The 21,295-nt window shown below is 41.7% G+C and overlaps 1 protein-coding gene across 4 annotated transcripts in view; it reads right to left on the bottom strand.

The window, feature by feature from the left end:
• Window positions 1-13,895: 13,895 nt before the first annotated feature.
• The window catches only part of cramp1 (cramped chromatin regulator homolog 1), a 28,988-nt gene continuing 21,588 nt past the window's right edge, over window positions 13,896-21,295 (bottom strand). For all 4 annotated transcript variants that reach the window (XM_010873937.5, XM_010873935.4, XM_010873934.5 and 1 more), the window contains exons 18-20: window positions 17,079-17,243; window positions 16,720-16,865; window positions 13,896-16,201 (exon numbers count right to left, since the gene is read on the bottom strand). In XM_010873937.5, coding sequence (XP_010872239.1) covers window positions 16,088-16,201; window positions 16,720-16,865; window positions 17,079-17,243 — 425 coding nt within the window. In that variant the 3' untranslated portion in view covers window positions 13,896-16,087. The remainder of the gene's footprint in view (window positions 16,202-16,719; window positions 16,866-17,078; window positions 17,244-21,295) is intronic.

A 21,295-nucleotide genomic window follows, 5' to 3' on the forward strand; every position in this document is an offset into this window, starting at 1 on the left:
TACTCAAAAAGTACAACATTTGAAAGGATAATCTTAAGCATTAGACCGGCATCCATGAAACATGAACGTTTATAATAAAGCAAAACAATATCCATCAGTCAAGAATAAAGTCTAAAACATTGACTACAAAATGTAACAAATCTGCTCCACATGGAGAACAGGCCAGAGAACAGACCTCACTGCAGAAGACCTACAACCTGCCTGTTCTCATCCACATTCCGCTGCAGAAGACCTACAACCTGCCGTTCTCATCCACATTCCGCTGCAGAAAACCTACAACCTGCCCGTTCTCATCCACATTCCGCTGCAGAAGACCTACAACCTGCCCGTTCTCATGCATGTTCTGCTGCAGAAGACCTTCAACCTGCCCGTTCTCATCCACATTCCGCTGCAGAAGACCTTCAACCTGCCCGTTCTCATCCACATTCCAGGGAGGGGTCTCAGTGCTTATGATAGTGGGATCCCTGTTACATATCTGGGGCTGGCAGAGTGTTGCCATCAGTTCATGCCACACTACTCATCAGTAGTTTTTCACTTGTCAGACGACTTGAAGGAAAACCATTTAGAGAGAGCCATTTGGACCCCGGACAGAGGACGCACTCCAACACCTCAAAATATCACAGATAACGAAGACAGTCTTGCACATGGACTTCCTCTCCCGGTTGCACACCATCTGAGGAAAAGAGTGTGATGCACTCTCTGGGGAGAGTGTGATGCACATTTCTCATCAGCGTCTCATGCCAGCTGAGCAAGGGTGCACTGGCTAAGGAGGTTCAGGACCTTGAGCGAGCGCACCAGTAGGAGTTGAGAGTGTGCCGAAGGAGTACGGCAAGATGTGGGAAAGTTTGAGGCCAGCTTCACCCCTCCAAACCTGCCTCTTGTTCAAGCTGATAAGGGCAGCTGTCAGGTAATGAGTAATGTTATACCTCTATTTTTTACCTTCCACTTCCCATTCCCTAAAGTATTGGTTGGGTGAGTGTTGGATTTTTCAGGCACCTTTTTCTGTGGGAAGATCATCTTTACCTGCACAATGGCTTTCTTCCACTGTTGGCTTCTATCCACTTTTGATCAATGAACAAAACCATTAAACCCACAAGTCAGGGGAGGACCTCCTTTACTAGCATGAGTCCACAATGTTGATCTCCCATAGTTCTTATATGTTCTCCAATAATTACAAAGTTAACAGTATTTTATGCCAGGACACCGTTTTTATAGGTTACACATTCTATTATAAGAAAGAGTTATCCTACAAAATGCCCTTGCATTGTATGTTCCTACCCATGGTCCAAGGGTCTACTCAGAGAGTCCTAATACAGTCACGTACACAGCTCCTAGCAGGTGGTATGGACTGGGTGTGTGGAACCCATTAGTAATTGGGCATCATATGTCTTACCTAGTGTCATTTATATTGTTAGTTAAGTAGTACTCTCATACATTGTGTCAAGCTTAATTCAATTACTTTTCATGCCCATGATCTCTCACCACTCAAGCCCATTCTTAACAGGTGTCAGTTAAACTTTGTTTTATTGGACCAGTTTCCCTGGGTAAGCTTTAGATGTGAGGACATCTTCTGGACTTGGAGCCAGAAATGTTGCAGGCTGGTCTGAGCAGAGAGCAGACCCAGAATTGAAGCTAGTCGACAATCCCAGGAATGTTGTAAAAAGTAATTGTCCTTCCAGGATTGGTGGGATGGATCCGATAATCAAGATGTTTTCTTTGGCATAGTCTAGGCCCCTCAAACTCAACTCTGGACCTCCATTAAATGTTTTAATCGCAACCCTCTAATCAGGGACCTATTTACACCAGGGAAACTAGGTGCAATAGAAAACCAGCAGGCTCTGAATCTCATAGGGTACTGAGACCAGCAGTTATCCAACATTGATAATGATTGCATTTCCTTGCTACACTGCATGTACATTAGGGCTTGTGTTCTAAAATACTAATGAAAAAACAGGAATCGACAAAGGCAAATATATGTCTCCCCAAAAACAGGTAACAAGCAAGCCTCTTGAGTATGTACACTCACCTAAAGGATTATTAGGAACACCATACTAATACTGTGTTTGTCCCCCTTTAGCCTTCAGAACTGCCTTAATTCTACGTGGCATTGATTCAACAAGGTGCTGAAAGCATTCTTTAGAAATGTTGGCCCATATTGATAGGATAGCATCTTGCAGTTGATAGAGATTTGTGAGATGCACATCCAGGGCACGAAGCTCCCATTCCACCACATCCCAAAGATGCTCTATTGGGTTGAGATCTGGTGACTGTGGGGGCCATTTCAGTACAGTGAACTCATTGTCATGTTCAAGAAACCAATTTGAAATGATTCGAGCTTTGTGACATGGTGCATTATCCTGCTGGAAGTAGCCATCAGAGGATGGGTACATGGTGGTCATAAAGGGATGGACATGGTCAGAAACAATGCTCAGGTAGGCCGTGGCATTTAAACGATGCCCAATTGGCACTAAGGGGCCTAAAGTGTGGAGATGAGTGGTACCCGGTGGGGTCTTCTGCTGTTATAGCCCATCCGCCTCAAGGTTGTGCGTGTTGTGGCTTCACAAATGCTTTGCTGCATACCTCGGTTGTAACGAGTGGTTATTTCAGTCAAAGTTGCTCTTCTATCAGCTTGAATCAGTCGGCCCATTCTCTTCTGACCTCTAGCATCAACAAGGCATTTTCACCCACAGAACTTCTGCATACTGGATGTTTTTCACTTTTCACACCATTCTTTGTAAACCCTAGAAATGGTTGTGCGTGAAAATCCCAGTAACTGAGCAGATTGTGAAATACTCAGACCGGCCCGTCTGGCACTAACAACCATACCACGCTCAAAATTGCTTAAATCACCTTTCTTTCCCATTCTGACATTCAGTTTGGAGTTCAGGGGATTGTTTTGACCAGGACCACACCCCTAAATGCATTGAAGCAACTGCCATGTGATTGGTTGATTAGATAATTGCATTAATGAGAAATTGAACAGGTGTTCCTAATAATCCTTTAGGTGAGTGTATACAGTAGGTTAATGGTTGGTCACTCCATAAGGACAGGTACCACAGTTAAAAATAGTGATTTAGCAAAAATCTGTCAATTATCCGATTTTGGGTTATTTTGCAACTATAGTACTTCCATACTTTGGAAGAATTGGAATATAATTTATATCAATTCTTGAATCGTATGTCTTTATCCCAACTCTGTCAATTACACATGGCATTAATGTTTTTATTGTTAGCTTTTTTCATGTAGACATTCATCCACTATTTTTAGAACTTTCCATGTTGAATCATATATCATTCAAAAGCGTGGTTGAATGATATATGCTAATGGAGCATATCTTAAGCTAGAAAATAGAATAACACTTTATTCAATCCCCAAGGGGAAATTCAGATGTTAAAATACTATATAAATACAATGTAAATAGATATGGATACAAGAAATGTTCAAACAGAAAAATAGCAGCTGGACATTTTCTCAAAATGACATTCTCTCAAAAATCTATTTTTCTCATTTTTCAAAGGAGGTGTATTCACAATGTTCCACTCACAGGTTCTTAGGTCTTATAGCCAGACATATACAAAGGCTTTTTTAATATAGTGTGTCATTTTGATTTCTAGTGTCATTTTATCTGTAGACATAGGAAAAATATTAATCTGTCATCCAAATTAATATTGTTTTTAAATAGTTTCATGAATTATATTTTGATAAACTGCTCTGTTTAAATCTGAACACTGGGTGTCTTATCACAATAGAAAAACAAAAAACATTCTGGTTTGAAGAAAAAAATATTCTTGTAATATGCAAATTTGCAGGGATTTAAGGATGTTTTGCCTCATTTGCATATTTTAATAGTTAAATTAAAGAAACTTGATAGATATAAGATATTTTTGAATACTTGCAGCTGGTAAAGTTTCATTATGATAAGAGAAAAGAAAAAAACTTTTAGAGGGTGCTGCCTGGCCATAAACAACCACAACTGATCTTAAAGAGCCACAATTGAGCATGCTCCGTTACAGCGAGTAACGCTGTAAAGCGAGTGTGACAAGAGTAAAAGTCAGTGCAAACTTTTTTTTTAAATGGGGAATATTTCAGACACTTTTGTAGAAAACGCACTGAAACATTAACTTAAAACATTTAGTGTTTTCTAGTAATTTATTATTTTATATATGCTAGTAGAACAGTAAAAATCGTATGTGTCCATTATGTTAACCCAGTTCATTTTGAATTAGGGATTGTTTAAGGTTTTAAATAATGGTATTTCATTAAATGATTAGGTACATTTAGATTTTTACCTTTACGTATTTAGCAGACACCTAACCAGAGCAACTTACAGTACAGTACATATAAGCACATTAGAATCATACTTAAATAAATGTACATTACATTTAAATACATAGTGACAAACATATGAAGTACACTGCAATATTATTCACACTGAAATAAGACAATACATTTGTGCTCAAAAGTTTGCATACCCTTGGAGAATTGGTAATATACAGCTCTGGAAAAAATTAAGAGACCACTCCTAATTATTCTTAAATCAGCCTCTCTACATGTATGGCAGCCATTCCATTCCATTGTTTGTTAAATTCCAACACAGGCACACATTATTTTACCTAATGAGGTACTGATTAGGAGATTACCTGAACCAAATCAAATTTAACAAGGAAAAGTATAAAACCACTGCTGTGGATGGCAAAAACTGTGCAAGTAGTACCTCAAAGGTAATTTGAATAACAAATGTGTCAGCCCAAAATGTGTATAGGCTAGGCAAATGACATGATTAGCTGAAATGCTGTTGTGATAGACTAGAAAGTTTGTGCCTCGCAATCTACCCCATAATTGGTATATTTCTCCTTGTGATACATAGTTATATCATTGTGTTTGAACCTTCTTTTGTCCCTCCAGAAAAATAACAGTTAATGGGTTATCAAGAGCAGATTGTGTTGATTGTCTGTCCACTTGCTTATGAGTTATGAAATGTGGGCCGCAACTTGAGAGGATGTGGCATCATTCGTTGTCCATTTTCTTCTGCACTGTACTTTTTTTCAATTACATTTTAATCTAAATGTGGAATACACTTTATTTGAATTATTTGTGACCTTGGTCCTCAATACAGATGGGTTCTTGAAATGTACCAGAATTTAATGTAAAATATAGTTTACATATGACAATTCAAATCAACTTTAGCAAAGGCTGGGTACTAACCAAATTAATTACTTTCTAAATGTATAACTAGACAGTTTGTAAAACTTTTACTGTAATGTTTACGCAGTTGCATTTTTTCCAATGTCTTAATTATCTCACAAGTTGGTCTTGGCCACTGATAAAAATGTGCAACTACTTCCAACCAAGGCGACCCTCCTTGCAGATATGCTTTCATCTTTATGAATTAAACTGTGTGGTCACAATGTAAATATTGCTCTGATGTTTGAATGAATCCCAAGTCCGTTTTTATATGAAAAGGGGGGAAAGTATTTTCAACTTTGCCATTTTAAGAGAACATAGCTTTATCATTAAGGGGTTCAAAACCCCTTAATGAAGAATAAAATTTTGAGTACCGTGACGTCGCCCGGTATGGCGCAGCCGGGGCCCCATCCCGGAGCCAGGCCCGGGGTTGGGGCTCGAATGCGAGCGCCTGGTGGCCGGGCCTTCCCCCATGGGGCCCGGCCGGGCTCAGCCCGAACGGGTGACGTGGGGCCGCCCTCCCGTGGGCTCACCACCCACAGGAGGGACCATAAGGGGCCGGTGCAAAGAGGATCGGGCGGCAGTCGAAGGCAGGGGCCTAGACAACCCGATCTCTGGACACAGAAACTGGCTCTAGGGACGTGGAATGTCACCTCGCTGGCGGGGAAGGAGCCTGAGTTAGTGCGTGAGGTTGAGAGGTTCCGATTAGAGGTAGTCGGGATCACCTCTACGCACGGCTTGGGCTCTGGAACCACACTCCTTGAGAGAGGATGGACTCTTCACCACTCTGGAGTTGCCCATGGTGAGAGGCGGCGGGCTGGTGTGGATTTGCTCATAGCTCCCCAGCTCTGCCGCCATGTGTTGGAGTTTACCCCGGTGAACGAGAGGGTCGTTTCCCTGCGCCTACGGGTCGGGGATAGGTCTCTCACTGTTGTTTGTGCCTACGGGCCGAACCGCAGTGCAGAGTACCCGACCTTCTTGGAGTCTCTGGGAGGGGTGCTGGAAAGTGCTCCGACTGGGGACTCTATTGTTCTACTGGGGGACTTCAACGCCCACGTGGGCAACGACAGTGACACCTGGAGGGGCGTGATTGGGAGGAACTGCCCCCCTGATCTGAACCCGAGTGGTGTTCAGTTATTGGACTTCTGTGCTAGTCACAGTTTGTCCATAACGAACACCATGTTCAAGCATAAGGGTGTCCATCAGTGCACGTGGCACCAGGACACCCTAGGCCGCAGGTCGATGATCGACTTTGTTGTCGTCTCATCTGACCTGCGGCCGTATGTCTTGGACACTCGGGTGAAGAGAGGGGCGGAGCTGTCAACTGATCACCACCTGGTGGTGAGTTGGATCCGATGGCGGGGGAGGAAGCTGGACAGACTCGGCAGGCCCAAGCGTACTGTAAGGGTCTGCTGGGAACGTCTGGCCGAGTCTCCTGTCAGAGAGATCTTTAACTCCCACCTCCGGCAGAGCTTCGACTGGATCCCGAGGGAGGTTGGAGATATTGAGTCCGAGTGGACCATGTTCTCCACCGCCATTGTCGAAGCGGCCGCTCGGAGCTGTGGCCGTAAGGTCTCCGGTGCCTGTCGAGGCGGCAATCCCCGAACCCGGTGGTGGACACCGGAAGTAAGGGATGCCGTCAAGCTGAAGAAGGAGTCCTATCAGGCCTGGTTGGCTTGTGGGACTCCTGAGGCAGCTGACGGGTACCGACAGGCCAAGCGGGCTGCAGCCCGGGTGGTTGTGGAGGCAAAAACTCGGGCCTGGGAGGAGTTTGGTGAGGCCATGGAGAAGGACTATCGGCTGGCCTCGAAGAGATTCTGGCAAACCATCCGGCGCCTCAGGAGAGGGAAACAGTGCCCTACCAACGCTGTTTACAGTAGAGGTGGGCAGCTGTTGACCTCAACTGAGGATGTCGTCGGGCGGTGGAAGGAGTACTTCGAGGATCTCCTCATTCCCGCTGACATGTCTTCCATTGAGGAAGCAGAGGATGAGGGCTCAGTGGTGGACTCGTCCATCACCCGGGCTGAAGTCACAGAGGTGGTCAAGAAACTCCTCGGTGGCAAGGCACCGGGGGTGGATGAGATCCGCCCTGAGTACCTCAAGTCTCTGGATGTTGTGGGGCTGTCTTGGTTGACACGCCTGTGCAACATCGCGTGGCGGTCGGGGACAGTGCCTCTGGGATGGCAGACCGGGGTGGTGGTCCCTCTTTTTAAGAAGGGGGACCGGAGGGTGTGTTCCAACTATAGGGGGATCACACTTCTCAGCCTCCCCGGGAAAGTCTATGCCAGGGTTCTGGAGAGGAGAATACGGCCGATAGTAGAACCTCGGATTCAGGAGGAACAGTGTGGTTTTCGTCCGGGCCGTGGAACACTGGACCAGCTCTATACCCTCTACGGGGTGTTGGAGGGTTCATGGGAGTTTGCCCAACCAATCCACATGTGTTTTGTGGATTTGGAGAAGGCATTCGACTGTGTCCCTCGCGCCATCTTGTGGAGGGTGCTTGGGGAATATGGGGTCCTGGGTCCTTTGCTAAGGGCTGTCAGATCCCTATACAACCGAAGCAGGAGCTTGGTCCGCATTGCCGGCAGTAAGTCAGACTTGTTCCCAGTGCATGTTGGACTCCGGCAGGGCTGCCCTTTGTCACCGGTTCTGTTTGTAATTTTTATGGACAGAATTTCTAGGCGCAGCCAGGGGCCGGAGGGTGTCAGGTTTGGGGACCACACGATTTCGTCTCTGCTCTTTGCAGATGATGTTGTCGTGTTGGCCCCTTCTAACCAGGACCTTCAGCATGCACTGGGACGGTTTGCAGCCGAGTGTGAAGCGGTGGGGATGAAAATCAGTACCTCCAAATCCGAGGCCATGGTCCTCAGTCGGAAAAGGGTGGCTTGCCCACTTCAGGTTGGTGGAGAGTGCCTGCCTCAAGTGGAGGAGTTTAAGTATCTAGGGGTCTTGTTCACGAGTGAGGGAAGGATGGAACGGGAGATTGACAGACGGATCGGTGCAGCTTCTGCAGTAATGCAGTCGATGTATCGGTCTGTCGTGGTGAAGAAAGAGCTGAGCCGCAAGGCGAAGCTCTCGATTTACCAGTCAATCTACGTTCCTACTCTCACCTATGGTCATGAGCTTTGGGTCATGACCGAAAGGACAAGATCCCGGATACAGGCGGCCGAAATGAGTTTTCTCCGCAGGGTGGCTGGGCGATCCCTTAGAGATAGGGTGAGAAGCTCGGTCACCCGGGAGGAGCTCAGAGTAGAGCCGTTGCTCCTCCACATCGAGAGGGGTCAGCTGAGGTGGCTTGGGCATCTTTTTCGGATGCCTCCGGAACGCCTTCCTGGGAAGGTGTTCCGGTCCCATCCCACCGGGAGGAGACCCCGGGGAAGACCTAGGACACGCTGGAGGGACTATGTCTCCCGGCTGGCCTGGGAACGCCTCGGTGTCCCCCCGGAAGAGCTAGAGGAAGTGTCTGGGGAGAGGGAAGTCTGGGCATCCCTGCTTAGACTGCTGCCCCCGCGACCCGGCCCCGGATAAGCGGTAGAAGATGGATGGATAGCTTTATCATCATCATTAACAACTCCTTGAACATAAAAGACGGAGACCAGTTTCATTTGTAGCACATTTCATTTTCAAGTTGACAACAACAATCAGTTTTCCCAGGTGTCTTTTACTTTTAGATTAATCAGTAACTAATATATAATCACTGTACTGAAACTGATTCATATTTTATGCAATTTAATGCTTTGACAAACATTAAGAATGTCATTTTGTTTGGATAATAATAATTTCAATGATGCATGCTATAGAGTTTGGGTTTTAATTTAATTGGTTTTAGAAAGTGGGATGGTTGAGACATTTACAGTAATAAACAAACCAATCCATGTACACTACGATTGATTGCCCTGTGTGTTGTTGTCACGATCTTAGGAGGTGGCAGGACACAGGCGCAGAGATGGTGGCACAAATAGGTATTTATTTCCAAAAAAGGCTTGAAGCAACATGACAACTATAACATGCAACAATGACTGACAAAACACACTAGGGCAGGAGGAACTTAAATAGGGACATAACAAGGAGGCAAACAAGACAGAGGTGAAAGCGATAATGACAAAAGGACAAGAACAAAGGCAAAAATGTAATTGAATAAAAACAGAACCTAATAGCTGTCTATTGAAGAATGGGATTTATATGCATACTATAGAGAACCTAACAGTGCCCTCCAGAACTATAGGCATCCTAGGGAAGTTTGAACAAAAGGCTGTGAAAAATACATTCTAATTAATATTTTACATTTAAAGTTAATTGGAGTCTTTGGGAACTCTCATCAATTACATCCCTTTTCACTGTAGTATACATTATGTATGAGATGACACACAAGATTAATTATTTCAACATGGGAAAGACCAGAGAACACACAAAATGAAATAAGACTAAAGGCTGTTGACCTTCCGAAATCATGTCTGAAAATACCCATCTCCACTATTAGGGCAATAATTACATAATTTTGGTAAGGCTGATCACACATTGATTTTGCCCCTCCCATCCTATAGACAATACCTAAAACTGGATTCATAAAAAAAAAAAAGTTAACCCTCGGAAGTCACCAGGGCCAGATGGCATTCCAGGCTGTGTCCTCAAGGGGTGCACTGCCCAACTAGCTGAGGTTTCCACCTCCATATTCAACCTCTCCCTGGCCCTCATTTATCAAAAGTTCGTACACCAAATTTCCAGCGTACACCTGGCGTACACCCAAAACCACGGTGACTTTGGCCCTCATTTATCAAAAGTGCGTACACCAAATTTCCAGCGTATACCTGGCGTACACCCAAAACCACGGTGACTTTGAGATTTATCAATATGGACGTTGGCGTACGGCACTCTCAAATCCTACGCCAGCTCAGGAGGTGGTGTACGCACGTTTTGAGTTAGTGCGGAAATGCGCAGAAAAAAAAATCCTAACGCACTGACAAACTAAAAGATATGATATATTATGACCCACTGTAAAAAAAACAACAACATAATTACAAACTTCAGTGTTTATTTTTTTGCAACATGGACTTCAAGGTTTCATTTGTGTGACTTATATGTATTTGACTTATATGTATTCCTTCAGATGCGAGCCTGTGCGCTTTACATGACGTTTCAGGGTTAGGCCCGGCAGTTGCGCATGGACTGGGTTCAGTAATAAAAGGCTTTAAATTACCAAAATATAATTCAGACTGACAAAATAATAAAAATGACATTCTTCTTCTTTTAAATAATAATAATAACGACATTCTTCTAAATAACAATAAACGTCATTAATAATAAATATCATGAAATAATAAGACGAATATTACAAATTGTCATGCAATTATTAATGTGAATGAATGGTACTCCACATCACATCATCATCTTTTATTCCGCTTTTTAAACTGCCAAATGAAACAATTGTATTTCTTTCTACCTCCCTGGTGATCGTTTCAATCTCCACGTCAGAGAAGTTTCTCTTTTTTGCCGTCTTCCGTGTGTCCATGGCGTAAAATGAGGGCGTGGGGGAAGCGGAGACTTGAATATATAGGGGCGTGTTATTCTAATGACGATCGTTTTCAGCCGCGGCATTTATCAAGGGCAGGTATTGCGTACACCTGGATTTTAAAGGTACGCACAGCTTCATAAATCAGGCGGTGAGAGGAGTGTAAGCAAAATCTTACGCCAACATATACGCCCGTTTCTACGCAAGATTGATAAATGAGGGCCCCTGTCTCTGTCTGTAGTCCCCTCCTGCTTTCTACAGGTGCACCATTGAAAGCATCCTCTCAGGCTGCATTACTCTCAGCTGCTCCGCTGCCATACCAGATAATTATTATAAGATAATTACATGGCTACTCACACATCTGTCCTCTACACATGCAAGTTGAGGAATAAAATATTTCTTGATGACAATTTCTCTTCGAACAATGTTTACTGAAAAATCCACATTTGTAGTTTCTTTAAAAAAAAATGTGTGTAAGATTAAGCTGATAATTTCATGTTTTCATAGGGTGCTAACAATTCTCTAGAGCACTGTATTTAATGGGCTCTGTATGTAGACATTCACATAATGTTGAACACAAATGAGAACACAAATGATCATGTATTATAACTCTTCTGCTATAAATAAATATTTAAGGGGGCTGTCAAATGAAAAACAAAAACATATCTCCAAGGTATTTGCACTTTGTTCAGCTGCCGGAAAACAGGGTATTATTAGCAACTGTTTAAAATGGAATCCTCATGACCTTGAGAGCTGATTTTTGTAATTGCTAATCTTTGTTGTGCATTTTGGTCTCCCTTTTCATGGTTTTTTCCTCAACAGACTACACTGGTATCACCATGGCGATTTGGACTATTTCTCTGCTTCTCTGTGCTGCCTTTGCTCTCGGCCACACAGGTATTTAGAAACACAAACACCCATGCATATGATGTTAATAGGTGTGTATTGAAAACCATGATCTAGTTCTCAATAAGGGATTTTAAAAGCAGAACATTATTTAACAAGCCTATTATTGTTGTACCTGTTGGTCCTACCCATATAATGCTCAAAATAATGCACTCAATACTTTATGAATTGATCCTTATCTCAGGCATAAAAACCTTTGACAATGTTTATCTTCCAGGTACCTTTGAGGATACAACCATCTTTGAGGAGGCTCCGCTCCCAGAAACCTTTGAAGAGACAACTTTTGAAGGAGTTGTTCCTTTCATAGAAACCTTTAAAGAGACAACCTTTGAGCAGGATGCTCCTCTTGGTAAGAATTTTATTTGGAGTAGGATTTTAGTTGCAAATACTATGAAAAACTTTTTTAACCCTGTACCAAACTAGTTGATGCTGCAGAGACCATCGAGGAGGAAGATGAGACACAGACCTTTGCCACAAAACAGTGCTGGCGTGGATGGGACAAACATGACTCCCACTGTTACACATTTTTCCATAGCCTAACACGATGGGAATTTGCAGAGGTATTTTCTAAACAACATTTCAACTCTTTGCCACTTTTCCTTAATTATCAATTTCTATTTCGTATGGAATAGTTTTAAGGAGATACGGTTGATTGTTTAGCAACTAATAAAAGTTTTAGGACCAATGTGGGTTTGTTTCTTTGCAATTAAGTTAATATTAACCTTGACTTTTAACAGAAACTTTACATTCCTAAACAAATATTTTAACACAAATTACAGACAGTAATAAAAAAATGTGCAATGGGCAAGTAATTCAGTGGAAAAATAGTAGATTCGTCTTTTTAATCTCTCTTTCCAGCTGTACTGTAGGCGTGTGGGAGGGAACATGGCATCTGTTCATAGTTTTCTGGAATATCGCTTTCTGCAGATCATTGTAAAGAAAAACACCAACATGCTCCATTGCACCTGGATTGGAGCTAGTGACAAGATACAGGTAAGAGGTCATACAGGTAAGAGGTCAGGAGAGCTATGGATTGGGCCCCTGTTCTGTGGGTAGCAAGGACATTCTGCATTTTTCAAGGATATTTTTGGGATAAGTTTTCAATTTATTTACATAGTTAGAAAATGAGAGGGAGACAGATGAGAGAACAATATGAAGGGTGAATGCTGGGAGTGAAAACTGGTCTCTGGAAGGGAGCTGTACAAGTGACTTTCACTTCTGTTCTGGACAATACCCTTTTCTACTGTCAGAAATTACCCTTTCTCATTATCTGCATTTCATTTTGATACAGAACATTTTTATTTTAACATTAAGTTATTGCGTAGAGACTTAGTCACTTTCTCACAGTTTAATTGTGTACTGACATAAGAAATAACTAAATGAACTCAAACTTGTCTTGGTACAAATAATGTATTTTTGTAAAAGGTTTTTCTCAAAGCCTAAGTTCTAAAACAATAATGAATACAAAAACAGAGAGAACTGCCTCCAGACAAATGAGTTTGACTCTTCCTGACTTTTTGCGGTGATCTTTCTTACAGGAGGGCACTTGGCGCTGGACTGACGGTTCTGCTTTCAACTACCACAACTGGAGTAAGGGAAATCCAAACAACCTGACAAGGAATGAGGATTGTATGGAAATGAACTATGGCGATACATAATGTTATTGCTTTTTAAGTTGATGTACAGGTACACACATATTAAACCCTAGATAGAAATGTGGTGAATAAATCCCAAAACCTTTTCTAAATGTTTGAAACATTTCTATCCTTAGACGAGCACCGCTGGAATGATGCTCCATGTTTGTACAAACTACCCTTCATATGTTCCAGGAAAATTGGAATTTTTATTTAATCAAAAATGTTTTTTTTTTTACTTTTTCTGTGCCTGAAATTACACTGCTTTTCTAAAACTTTTTATATTTTGAAACTACAGATGTAATGAACCATAAAATGTGCATGTCAAATTTATTTCTTAAAAAAAAAGGTTGAGGAGAAATAATGTTACCTTGTCAATAGTGTTGGCATTTGGAGAAGCCAATTGAATAAACTGTCATTCTAACTTATACACCTAAGTAAGCATGCCATGTAAAATCTCACCATGTCTCATGGTAAATGTACATTCATACCGAAAAGGTTCATCCACAGAATTCTCATTTTGTCTTCCATTGAAAAGTTGGCACATGGTATCTGGAAGTCAGAAATTACCCTTTTATATTCACACAAACAGAATCCAGGAGTTTTTTCTCAACCATGTTTATACAGATGAGAGTAAAAAGAATTAAACAAACTGAGAAATCTCCAAAAAGCGGATGTTTTTTTTAAAATGCCGCCTTCTTACATTAAGTTAAAACAGAACCACCTTGAACCTGTTAACAATAAATAGTCCAAATAACAATAATGTACAATTGTATGTTACAAAAGCGCAGTGAATACTGGAATTATGTAGTACAAAGTTACACACTGACTAGGAGAATGGACTTCATGCCCCAATTTAAAGACACAATCTATCTTGAAGTCTTTAAAACATAATCCACATTTGTAGCTCGAACCTTTCTTTTAGTGTGTTAAAAAAGAACAACCAGACATTTAGTATTCATAAATTATGACTTCTCATCAAAATCTTTAACAGAAATTTAGGCTTTGGGGTGTCGGAATTAGTATTCCTATACAGCCCACTCCTTCTGAACACAGGCACTGGCCGAAAGCAGTGCGCCATGTGGGAAGAAGGGTGCCATTTTGGATGCACGCTCCATGCATAGTTGATGACGTGGCTTACAACCAATGGCTGATGCATAGCAACTTATCTAATGCAGTTATCGGGGAACATTACACATTTCTGTCTAAAACTCTTAAGGTGATTGGTCCGTCAGTCGGTCGAGAAACCAACTAAAACACACCTTTCAGCTGAAAACACTTCAGGCATAGTATGGAGTGCCTGGTATGATGTTAATTTGATCACAACATAGAAAAACATTTCCTTACAGAAAATCTAAATGAGTTTCAGAGCAATTAACTGGAAGCAGGAAGAAAAGAAACTGACCCGTTGATTAGATTCGTAATTATCAATGTTTTTTCAAAAGGAGTGGTACTTTGGTGTTCAGGGAAGCATCCACATCCACATTGAAAAGTGTTTCTGATGGGCCAACGTGTCAGAGAATTCAGAATGCATCAGTTACCATTTGGTTTCTGTTCTCCACAAATCAGTTTGGCCACACACAAAAACAGAGATGGAAAGCTGTTGAATGGAGTAAATGTTCAACTGGAGTGTCTAACGTTTTGCTTTGATATGGACAGTTAGCAACACACACACAGACAAGCACAAACCCACAGCCCAGGAAACAAATTCATATCAGCTCCACTCATATGGCTTATTCAGTTTTAACAGATCAAATGGTTAAGTGATGTGTTAGTTTTGCACCAATGGCATAAAGCGACAACACAGACAGAATTGCTACCAGCGGTTCAGCAGCAGTTTCTTTTTTTTGTCTTTTTTAGTTTGACATTTTGCACTCACAAGTTTCATATTCCTCAGGAAAGAAGGGGCAAGGAGATTAAAACAGAATAACAGGTTTAGTCTTGTTTAGATATGGCAGAGTTTTTCTTTACATGAGGTTGTGTTTTTGTAAACGGCATTCATTTTTAAAGGGTGGCTCGCTAGGCAGAACAAACAATGTGGTCCAAAAAAACAACAACAAGCCAGCAGGCACCCATCAGAACATGTTGAATCCGATCAGAAACCCCATAAAAACCCAGTTGAAACCTGTCCACAGGCCATCAAAACCAGTTGATACCAGTCCGTAGAAATTTAGAACCAGACAAAACCAGTTCAGAAGCAGAGCTGAAACCAGTCAGACTTCATCAGAACCAGTTGAAACCCATTCCAGTAGGTCAGTTTCACTGTAGATATGAGTGTTTCAGGCCAATGGCCATAGTTATTGCACTTTCTTTCAAAACTATAAAAAACTAAAGGGTGTTTTCTCCACCACTTTGTTCTTGCACTTCTAAAGAAGAGGGAGGGGCAACCATGGGACAGACAGCTCCTAAACCCTACTCCTGCTCAATTCAATAGTATTGCATGGGAGGGGTGTTTCTCAATCCACCAATACAGTAATTTCAAACCAATGCATATAAACCATGGAATACTGAGGCCATTTCATGGCCAATGAGGCTTCAAACCTACAGTTCACCATAGTGGTACACCCGAGAAAGTAGAGTTCAGTATAATACAATGCAGAAAAAATATAACATAAGCATTTCTTTGTTGTAATGGGTACACTAAAATAAGTACTCAAAAGAAATACTTATAGGAATGTTTTCTATACATTACGTGTTTCATTTGTTCACATAATAAAAAAATTATACATTAAGGTTTCCAATAGAATATTCTTGGCAAAATATTTTTTTTAACAAAGAAAACCAAACTGGCACCACTTTGGCAACAGTGCCCCCTATCAGTTATCCAGGGTTTATACACATTATTGATTCAAACTTAAGGAGGTGGGAGGGGCGGCTCTGTGACAGACAGCTCCTGTGCCAAATCGTTGAACCGGGCAATGTAATCCACGCTGCTTTCGCTCATCATGCAGGCCAGCTGGGTGTCTACCTGCAGGGATGTGGACAACCACATATTAGATGGCTATGGAATGACTGAAAACATGCTTCCACACAGTACACAGTTTCTGTATTTTTTTGTGAAGAACTGCACACTGTATATTAGGAATGGGAACTAATATGGACTTAAACGATATCAACTGCATCTTGAAACTTGATATTAAGATACTTTTAATGTGGAAGCATAAACAAATGTATTTTGGCCCACAGTACTATTGTACCGTAGTGACTATAGTTCTCAATGTGTCTGAGAAGAAGCAAAGTGGATGGCTTAGAACCAACCTGGAAAAAACTCACTAGCTATACAACTTTGGTTGAAATCTCTCTAATGTTAAAATATGTTCCCTTTCTGGTAATAGCAGAAACATTTGTGCATTTATATTTAATATTTTACAAAACATATAATGAAAAAATATTGTGTCATGTCTAAGTCTAATATATCTAAATATACATTTGGAAATTGGACACAGTATGGGTGTAGCTCTATGGTTTCTAAATGTGTGATCTTACCTCAGCTACATCTGGCAGGCAGCGTGACTGAAAGGAATCGTGGGAGTTGCAGTCCAGAAATCTGGGTCCGAGGAGGGCTGTTCCACTGGAAGGGCCGGAAGGAGCCAACGAGTTGCGTCTACCCTTATCAGGGGATACCAGGCTCGCTGTGGGGGTGAGAGAAAGAAAGAGGTAAAGTAGTTTGAAATTCAGACAACAGAATTTAAAACTTAATTTCAGATACAAAACAGCTTCTGGGTTCAGAGAAATCCTGCATCAATTAGCTTGAAAATCAGGTTTAGCTCTTTTAATAACAAGCACTGCCAGAGACTGCTGATAGGGGCTGTGTGCACGTGCGTGTCTATACAATGGTTTCTTACACAAAAGACAGCCCAGAGAGGAGTCGGTCGAGTCGTTAGGGTACCACTGAGGGTCGTGACTGGGGGAAGGAATCCAGCCTCTGGAGGGACTGACAGAGGGAGAGGGAAGGACCTTGGTGCCGTCACTACCATTCAGCTTAGCAGGGGAGAGGGAGGTCTCATCACCTGTGAGAGATAACTGTTAATGATTCACACCAAAACCTAGCATGACAGAATATATTTACACCCCACAACAGGTGTCAAACATGTCTACCAAAATAAGACAAAATTGAAGGCTTGATATTAAAATTGTCAAGAAAAGAACAGACTTTACATGGAGAAAGAACTGAAGATAATTTGGCATCTATTATGGCAGCCAGGTAAAATGCAGACATTAGGATTCTGAAGGAACTGGTTAAAAATACGTATCTCAAAATAAATGCAAGGACAGTGATAGGGGTCACTACATGCAACCCATCAGGGCAAGTAGTTAGAATTTCAATTGTCTGGCAGTATTTGCATCTAATGAAGTCACAAAATGTATTTCTTTACAGAAAATTAATTGAATACTTTCATGTTTATTGGATTGGAGAAAAAGTGGGGTGGTAAAGGATATTTGCCACAGGATAAAAAAATTCTAGAGAAGTTATGATCCTACCTAACAATAAACAAGATCAGTTAAACTTAATCCTCAAGGAAGAGGAAATGCACTGCATTTACTGGTCGGTGATAAATAGATTTGGTTGAATATATTAATTATGTAAGGATGAAATACTGTTATGAGATACAATATCTATTGTAATGGTGGGTTACTACGACAGTTTCATGCATGGATTGATTGTAAAGGCATACATACTACTATCAGTGTTTGGCTTTTAAAAATGATCACCAATATTATAGATATGGAACAAATTATACAGTATTTGGAGGCTAAAATACCCCCCTACAGTTGTGCTCATAAGTTGGCATACCCTGGCAGAAATATTGAAAATTTGGCATTGATTTTGAAAATATGACTGATTTATTTATTTAAGGATAGTGATCATATGAAGCCATTTATTATGAGAATAGAGATCACCCAAATGGCCCTGATCAAAAGTTTACCTACTCTTGAATGTTTGGCCTTGTTACAGACACACAAGGTGACACACACAGGTTAAAATGGCAATTAAAAGGTGAATTTCCCACACCTGTGGCTTTTTTAATTGCAATTAGTGTCTGTGTATAATTAGTCAATTACTTTGTTAGCTCTCACGTGGATCCACTGAGCAGGCTAGATACTGAGGCCGAGTAGACCAAGAAAGATTTCAGCCAAAACTGCCAGAAGAATTGTTCAGGATACAAAGAAAAACCCACAAGTAACCTCAGGAGAAATATAGGCTGCTCTGGAAAAAGACTGTGTGGTTGTATCAAGGAGCACAATATGACAATACTTTGAACAAAAAATCCTGGTTACAATATACCTGACAACACCTGGACACACCTCACAGCTTCACTCCAAATCACACTGTAATTTGGAGTGACAAGACCAAAATAGAGCTTTATGGTCATAAAGCCAGCTTGCCTCCTTCCCATAGTCCATCCTGGTGCCATGTGTTTTCCCCACAAGCAAGCGAAGCACATGCACCCGGCCATCCATGTGATCCAGTGGTCCAGTTCTGATACTCACATGCCCATTGTTGGCACTTTCGGCAGTGGACAGGGGTCAGAATGGGCACCCTGACTGGTCTGCGGCTACGCAGCCCCATACACAAACAAACTGTGTTCTGACACCTTTCCATCAGTACCAGCATTCACTTTTCAGCAATTTGAGCTACAGTAGCTCGTCGGTTGGATCAGACCACACAGATCAGCCTTCGTTCCCCAAGTACATCAATCAGACTTGGCCGCCCATGACCCTGTCACCGGTTTACCGCTTTTCCTTCCTTGAACCACTTTTGATAGCTACTGACCACTGCAGACCGGGGACACCCCACAAGGGTGTTTTGGAGATGCTCTGACCCAGTTGACTAACCATTAAGATTTGACCCATGTCAAAGTCGCTCAGATCCTTACGCTTGCCCATTTTTCCTGCTTCTAACACATCAACATTGAGGCCAGAATGTAAACTTGCTGTCTAATATAGCCCACTGACAGATAACAAGATCAGGGTTATTCACTTCCTGTCGGTGGTCATAATGTTATGGCTGATCGGTGTATGCTATAAATGTCGTTGGGCCGCAACAATGTCCCCGGAGACCTTCGAGCAGTTGCACAAATGTATGCTAGGTCTACTGATCATGATGTCAATAGAAGTCACATCTTTTATATTAATTAACAAATACTTTCCACTTTTTGTCCGCTGGAGTATAGGGATGTTGTTCTCATGTAGCATCGGCTCAATGACCGTTCGTGTGACAAAAAAGTGCGTGTATGGAGGAAGCAGTGAGGTTGACTCGTAAAACTACAGAACTAGAAGACCATATTAATCAACACACAACATTGACATTATTGAATGGAAGAGTCCAGAGAAGTTAGTTAGCTAAGCTAGCCAGCTATATGCTATTTGATTAACTCACCGTTTTCTGCACTCTCAACCACCTTTCGATTCCACAATTGAACAGTGGCCAAAATAAAAAATTATTTCCGGCGTCCAAATATTTTTTCCAGCGGTAACATAAATTCATTAAATATATTCGATCTTCCCTTGAATTAGTTGAATTTCATCTACTTGATAACAGCAGGCTAAGAAGAATATATTGCGTCATACTGACTGATTGGGCCCGACCACAGTACTACTGCTTTTATTGAGGAACGTAAACTACAAACACGTCTATTTGTTTCAATCAAAAAAAGACATGGGGGTTAATTCAATACACAAGTATTCCAATACTAAATACATTTTGGGTATTCGAATATCCGTGCCGATCCCTACTGCAGTGCGTTTGTCCAACAAGCTCTCACAAATTTACATTAGAATCAAAAGTTTAGACGCATCAGGGACTGGTTATAAGTGGAGAAACATTTCTTTACAAAAACATTTCTTACTGACGGACTAAGTTGAGGCATTGTAATCACCAAAAACAGAAGAAGAAAATTGTGCGCACAGCAACGTAATTAAGAGATAAACAACTCAATCCGCTTCACAATGGCATAGGTTAAAGAAACTTATGATATAACAAACATGTAAAGTCTCGGCCCAATGTTTCATGACCTGAAATAAAAGATACACCAATACACCACCACCAGCCTGCACAGTGGTAACACGGCATGATGGATCCATGTTCTCATTCTGTTTACGCCAAATTCTGACTCTACCATCTGAATGTCTCAACAGAAATCGAGACTCATCAAACCAGGCTACATTCTTCCAGTCTTTAACTGTCCAATTTTGGTGAGCTCGTTCAAATTGCCTCTTTTTCCTATTTGTAGTGGAGATGAGTGGTACCCGGTGGGGTCTTCTGCTGTTGTAGCCCATCCGCCTCAAGGTTGTGCATGTTGTGGCTTCACAAATGCTTTGCTGCATACCTCGGTTGTAACAAGTGGTTATTTCAGTCAAAGTTGCTCTTCTATCAGCTTGAATCAGTCGGCCCATTCTCCTCTGACCTCTAGCATCAACAAGGCATTTTCGCCCACAGGACTGCCGCATACTGGATGTTTTTCCCTTTTCACACCATTCTTTGTAAACCCTAGAAATGGTTGTGCGTGAAAATCCCAGTAACTGAGCAGATTGTGAAATACTCAGACCGGCCTGTCTGGCACCAACAACCATGCCACGCACAAAATTGCTTAAACCACCTTTCTTTCCCATTCTGACATTCAGTTTGGAGTTCAGGAGATTGTCTTGACCATAACCACACCCCTAAATGCATTGAAGCAACTGCCATGTGATTGGTTGATTAGATAATTGCATTAATGAGAAATTGAACAGGTGTTCCTAATAATCCTTTAGGGGAGTGTATGTAAACAATACATTGAATAGCACACGCAGCAATATTTGAGTCCTGATTAGTCAACCATATTTGACATGTAAAATGGTATAATTTGATGTATATGTTTTTAGACATGGAGATCCAAAAAGCCTTTCCATGGCAAAAGTCATTCTGAGCTTAATTGCAGCATATAGTTATCTTAATTGTTCTTAGAAATAATCCACCACTTGTTCCCCTGCATGAAGTCACTGTGTAGCCCCGCTGCGACCTGCAGGCTAAGAAATGTTTCAGGTAATGTGTGTGAGATTGTTTTGCTCAAGCAGAGCT

This window comes from Esox lucius, chromosome 11 (assembly GCF_011004845.1).
Source record: "Esox lucius isolate fEsoLuc1 chromosome 11, fEsoLuc1.pri, whole genome shotgun sequence".
Taxonomy (NCBI): Eukaryota; Metazoa; Chordata; class Actinopteri; order Esociformes; family Esocidae; genus Esox; species Esox lucius.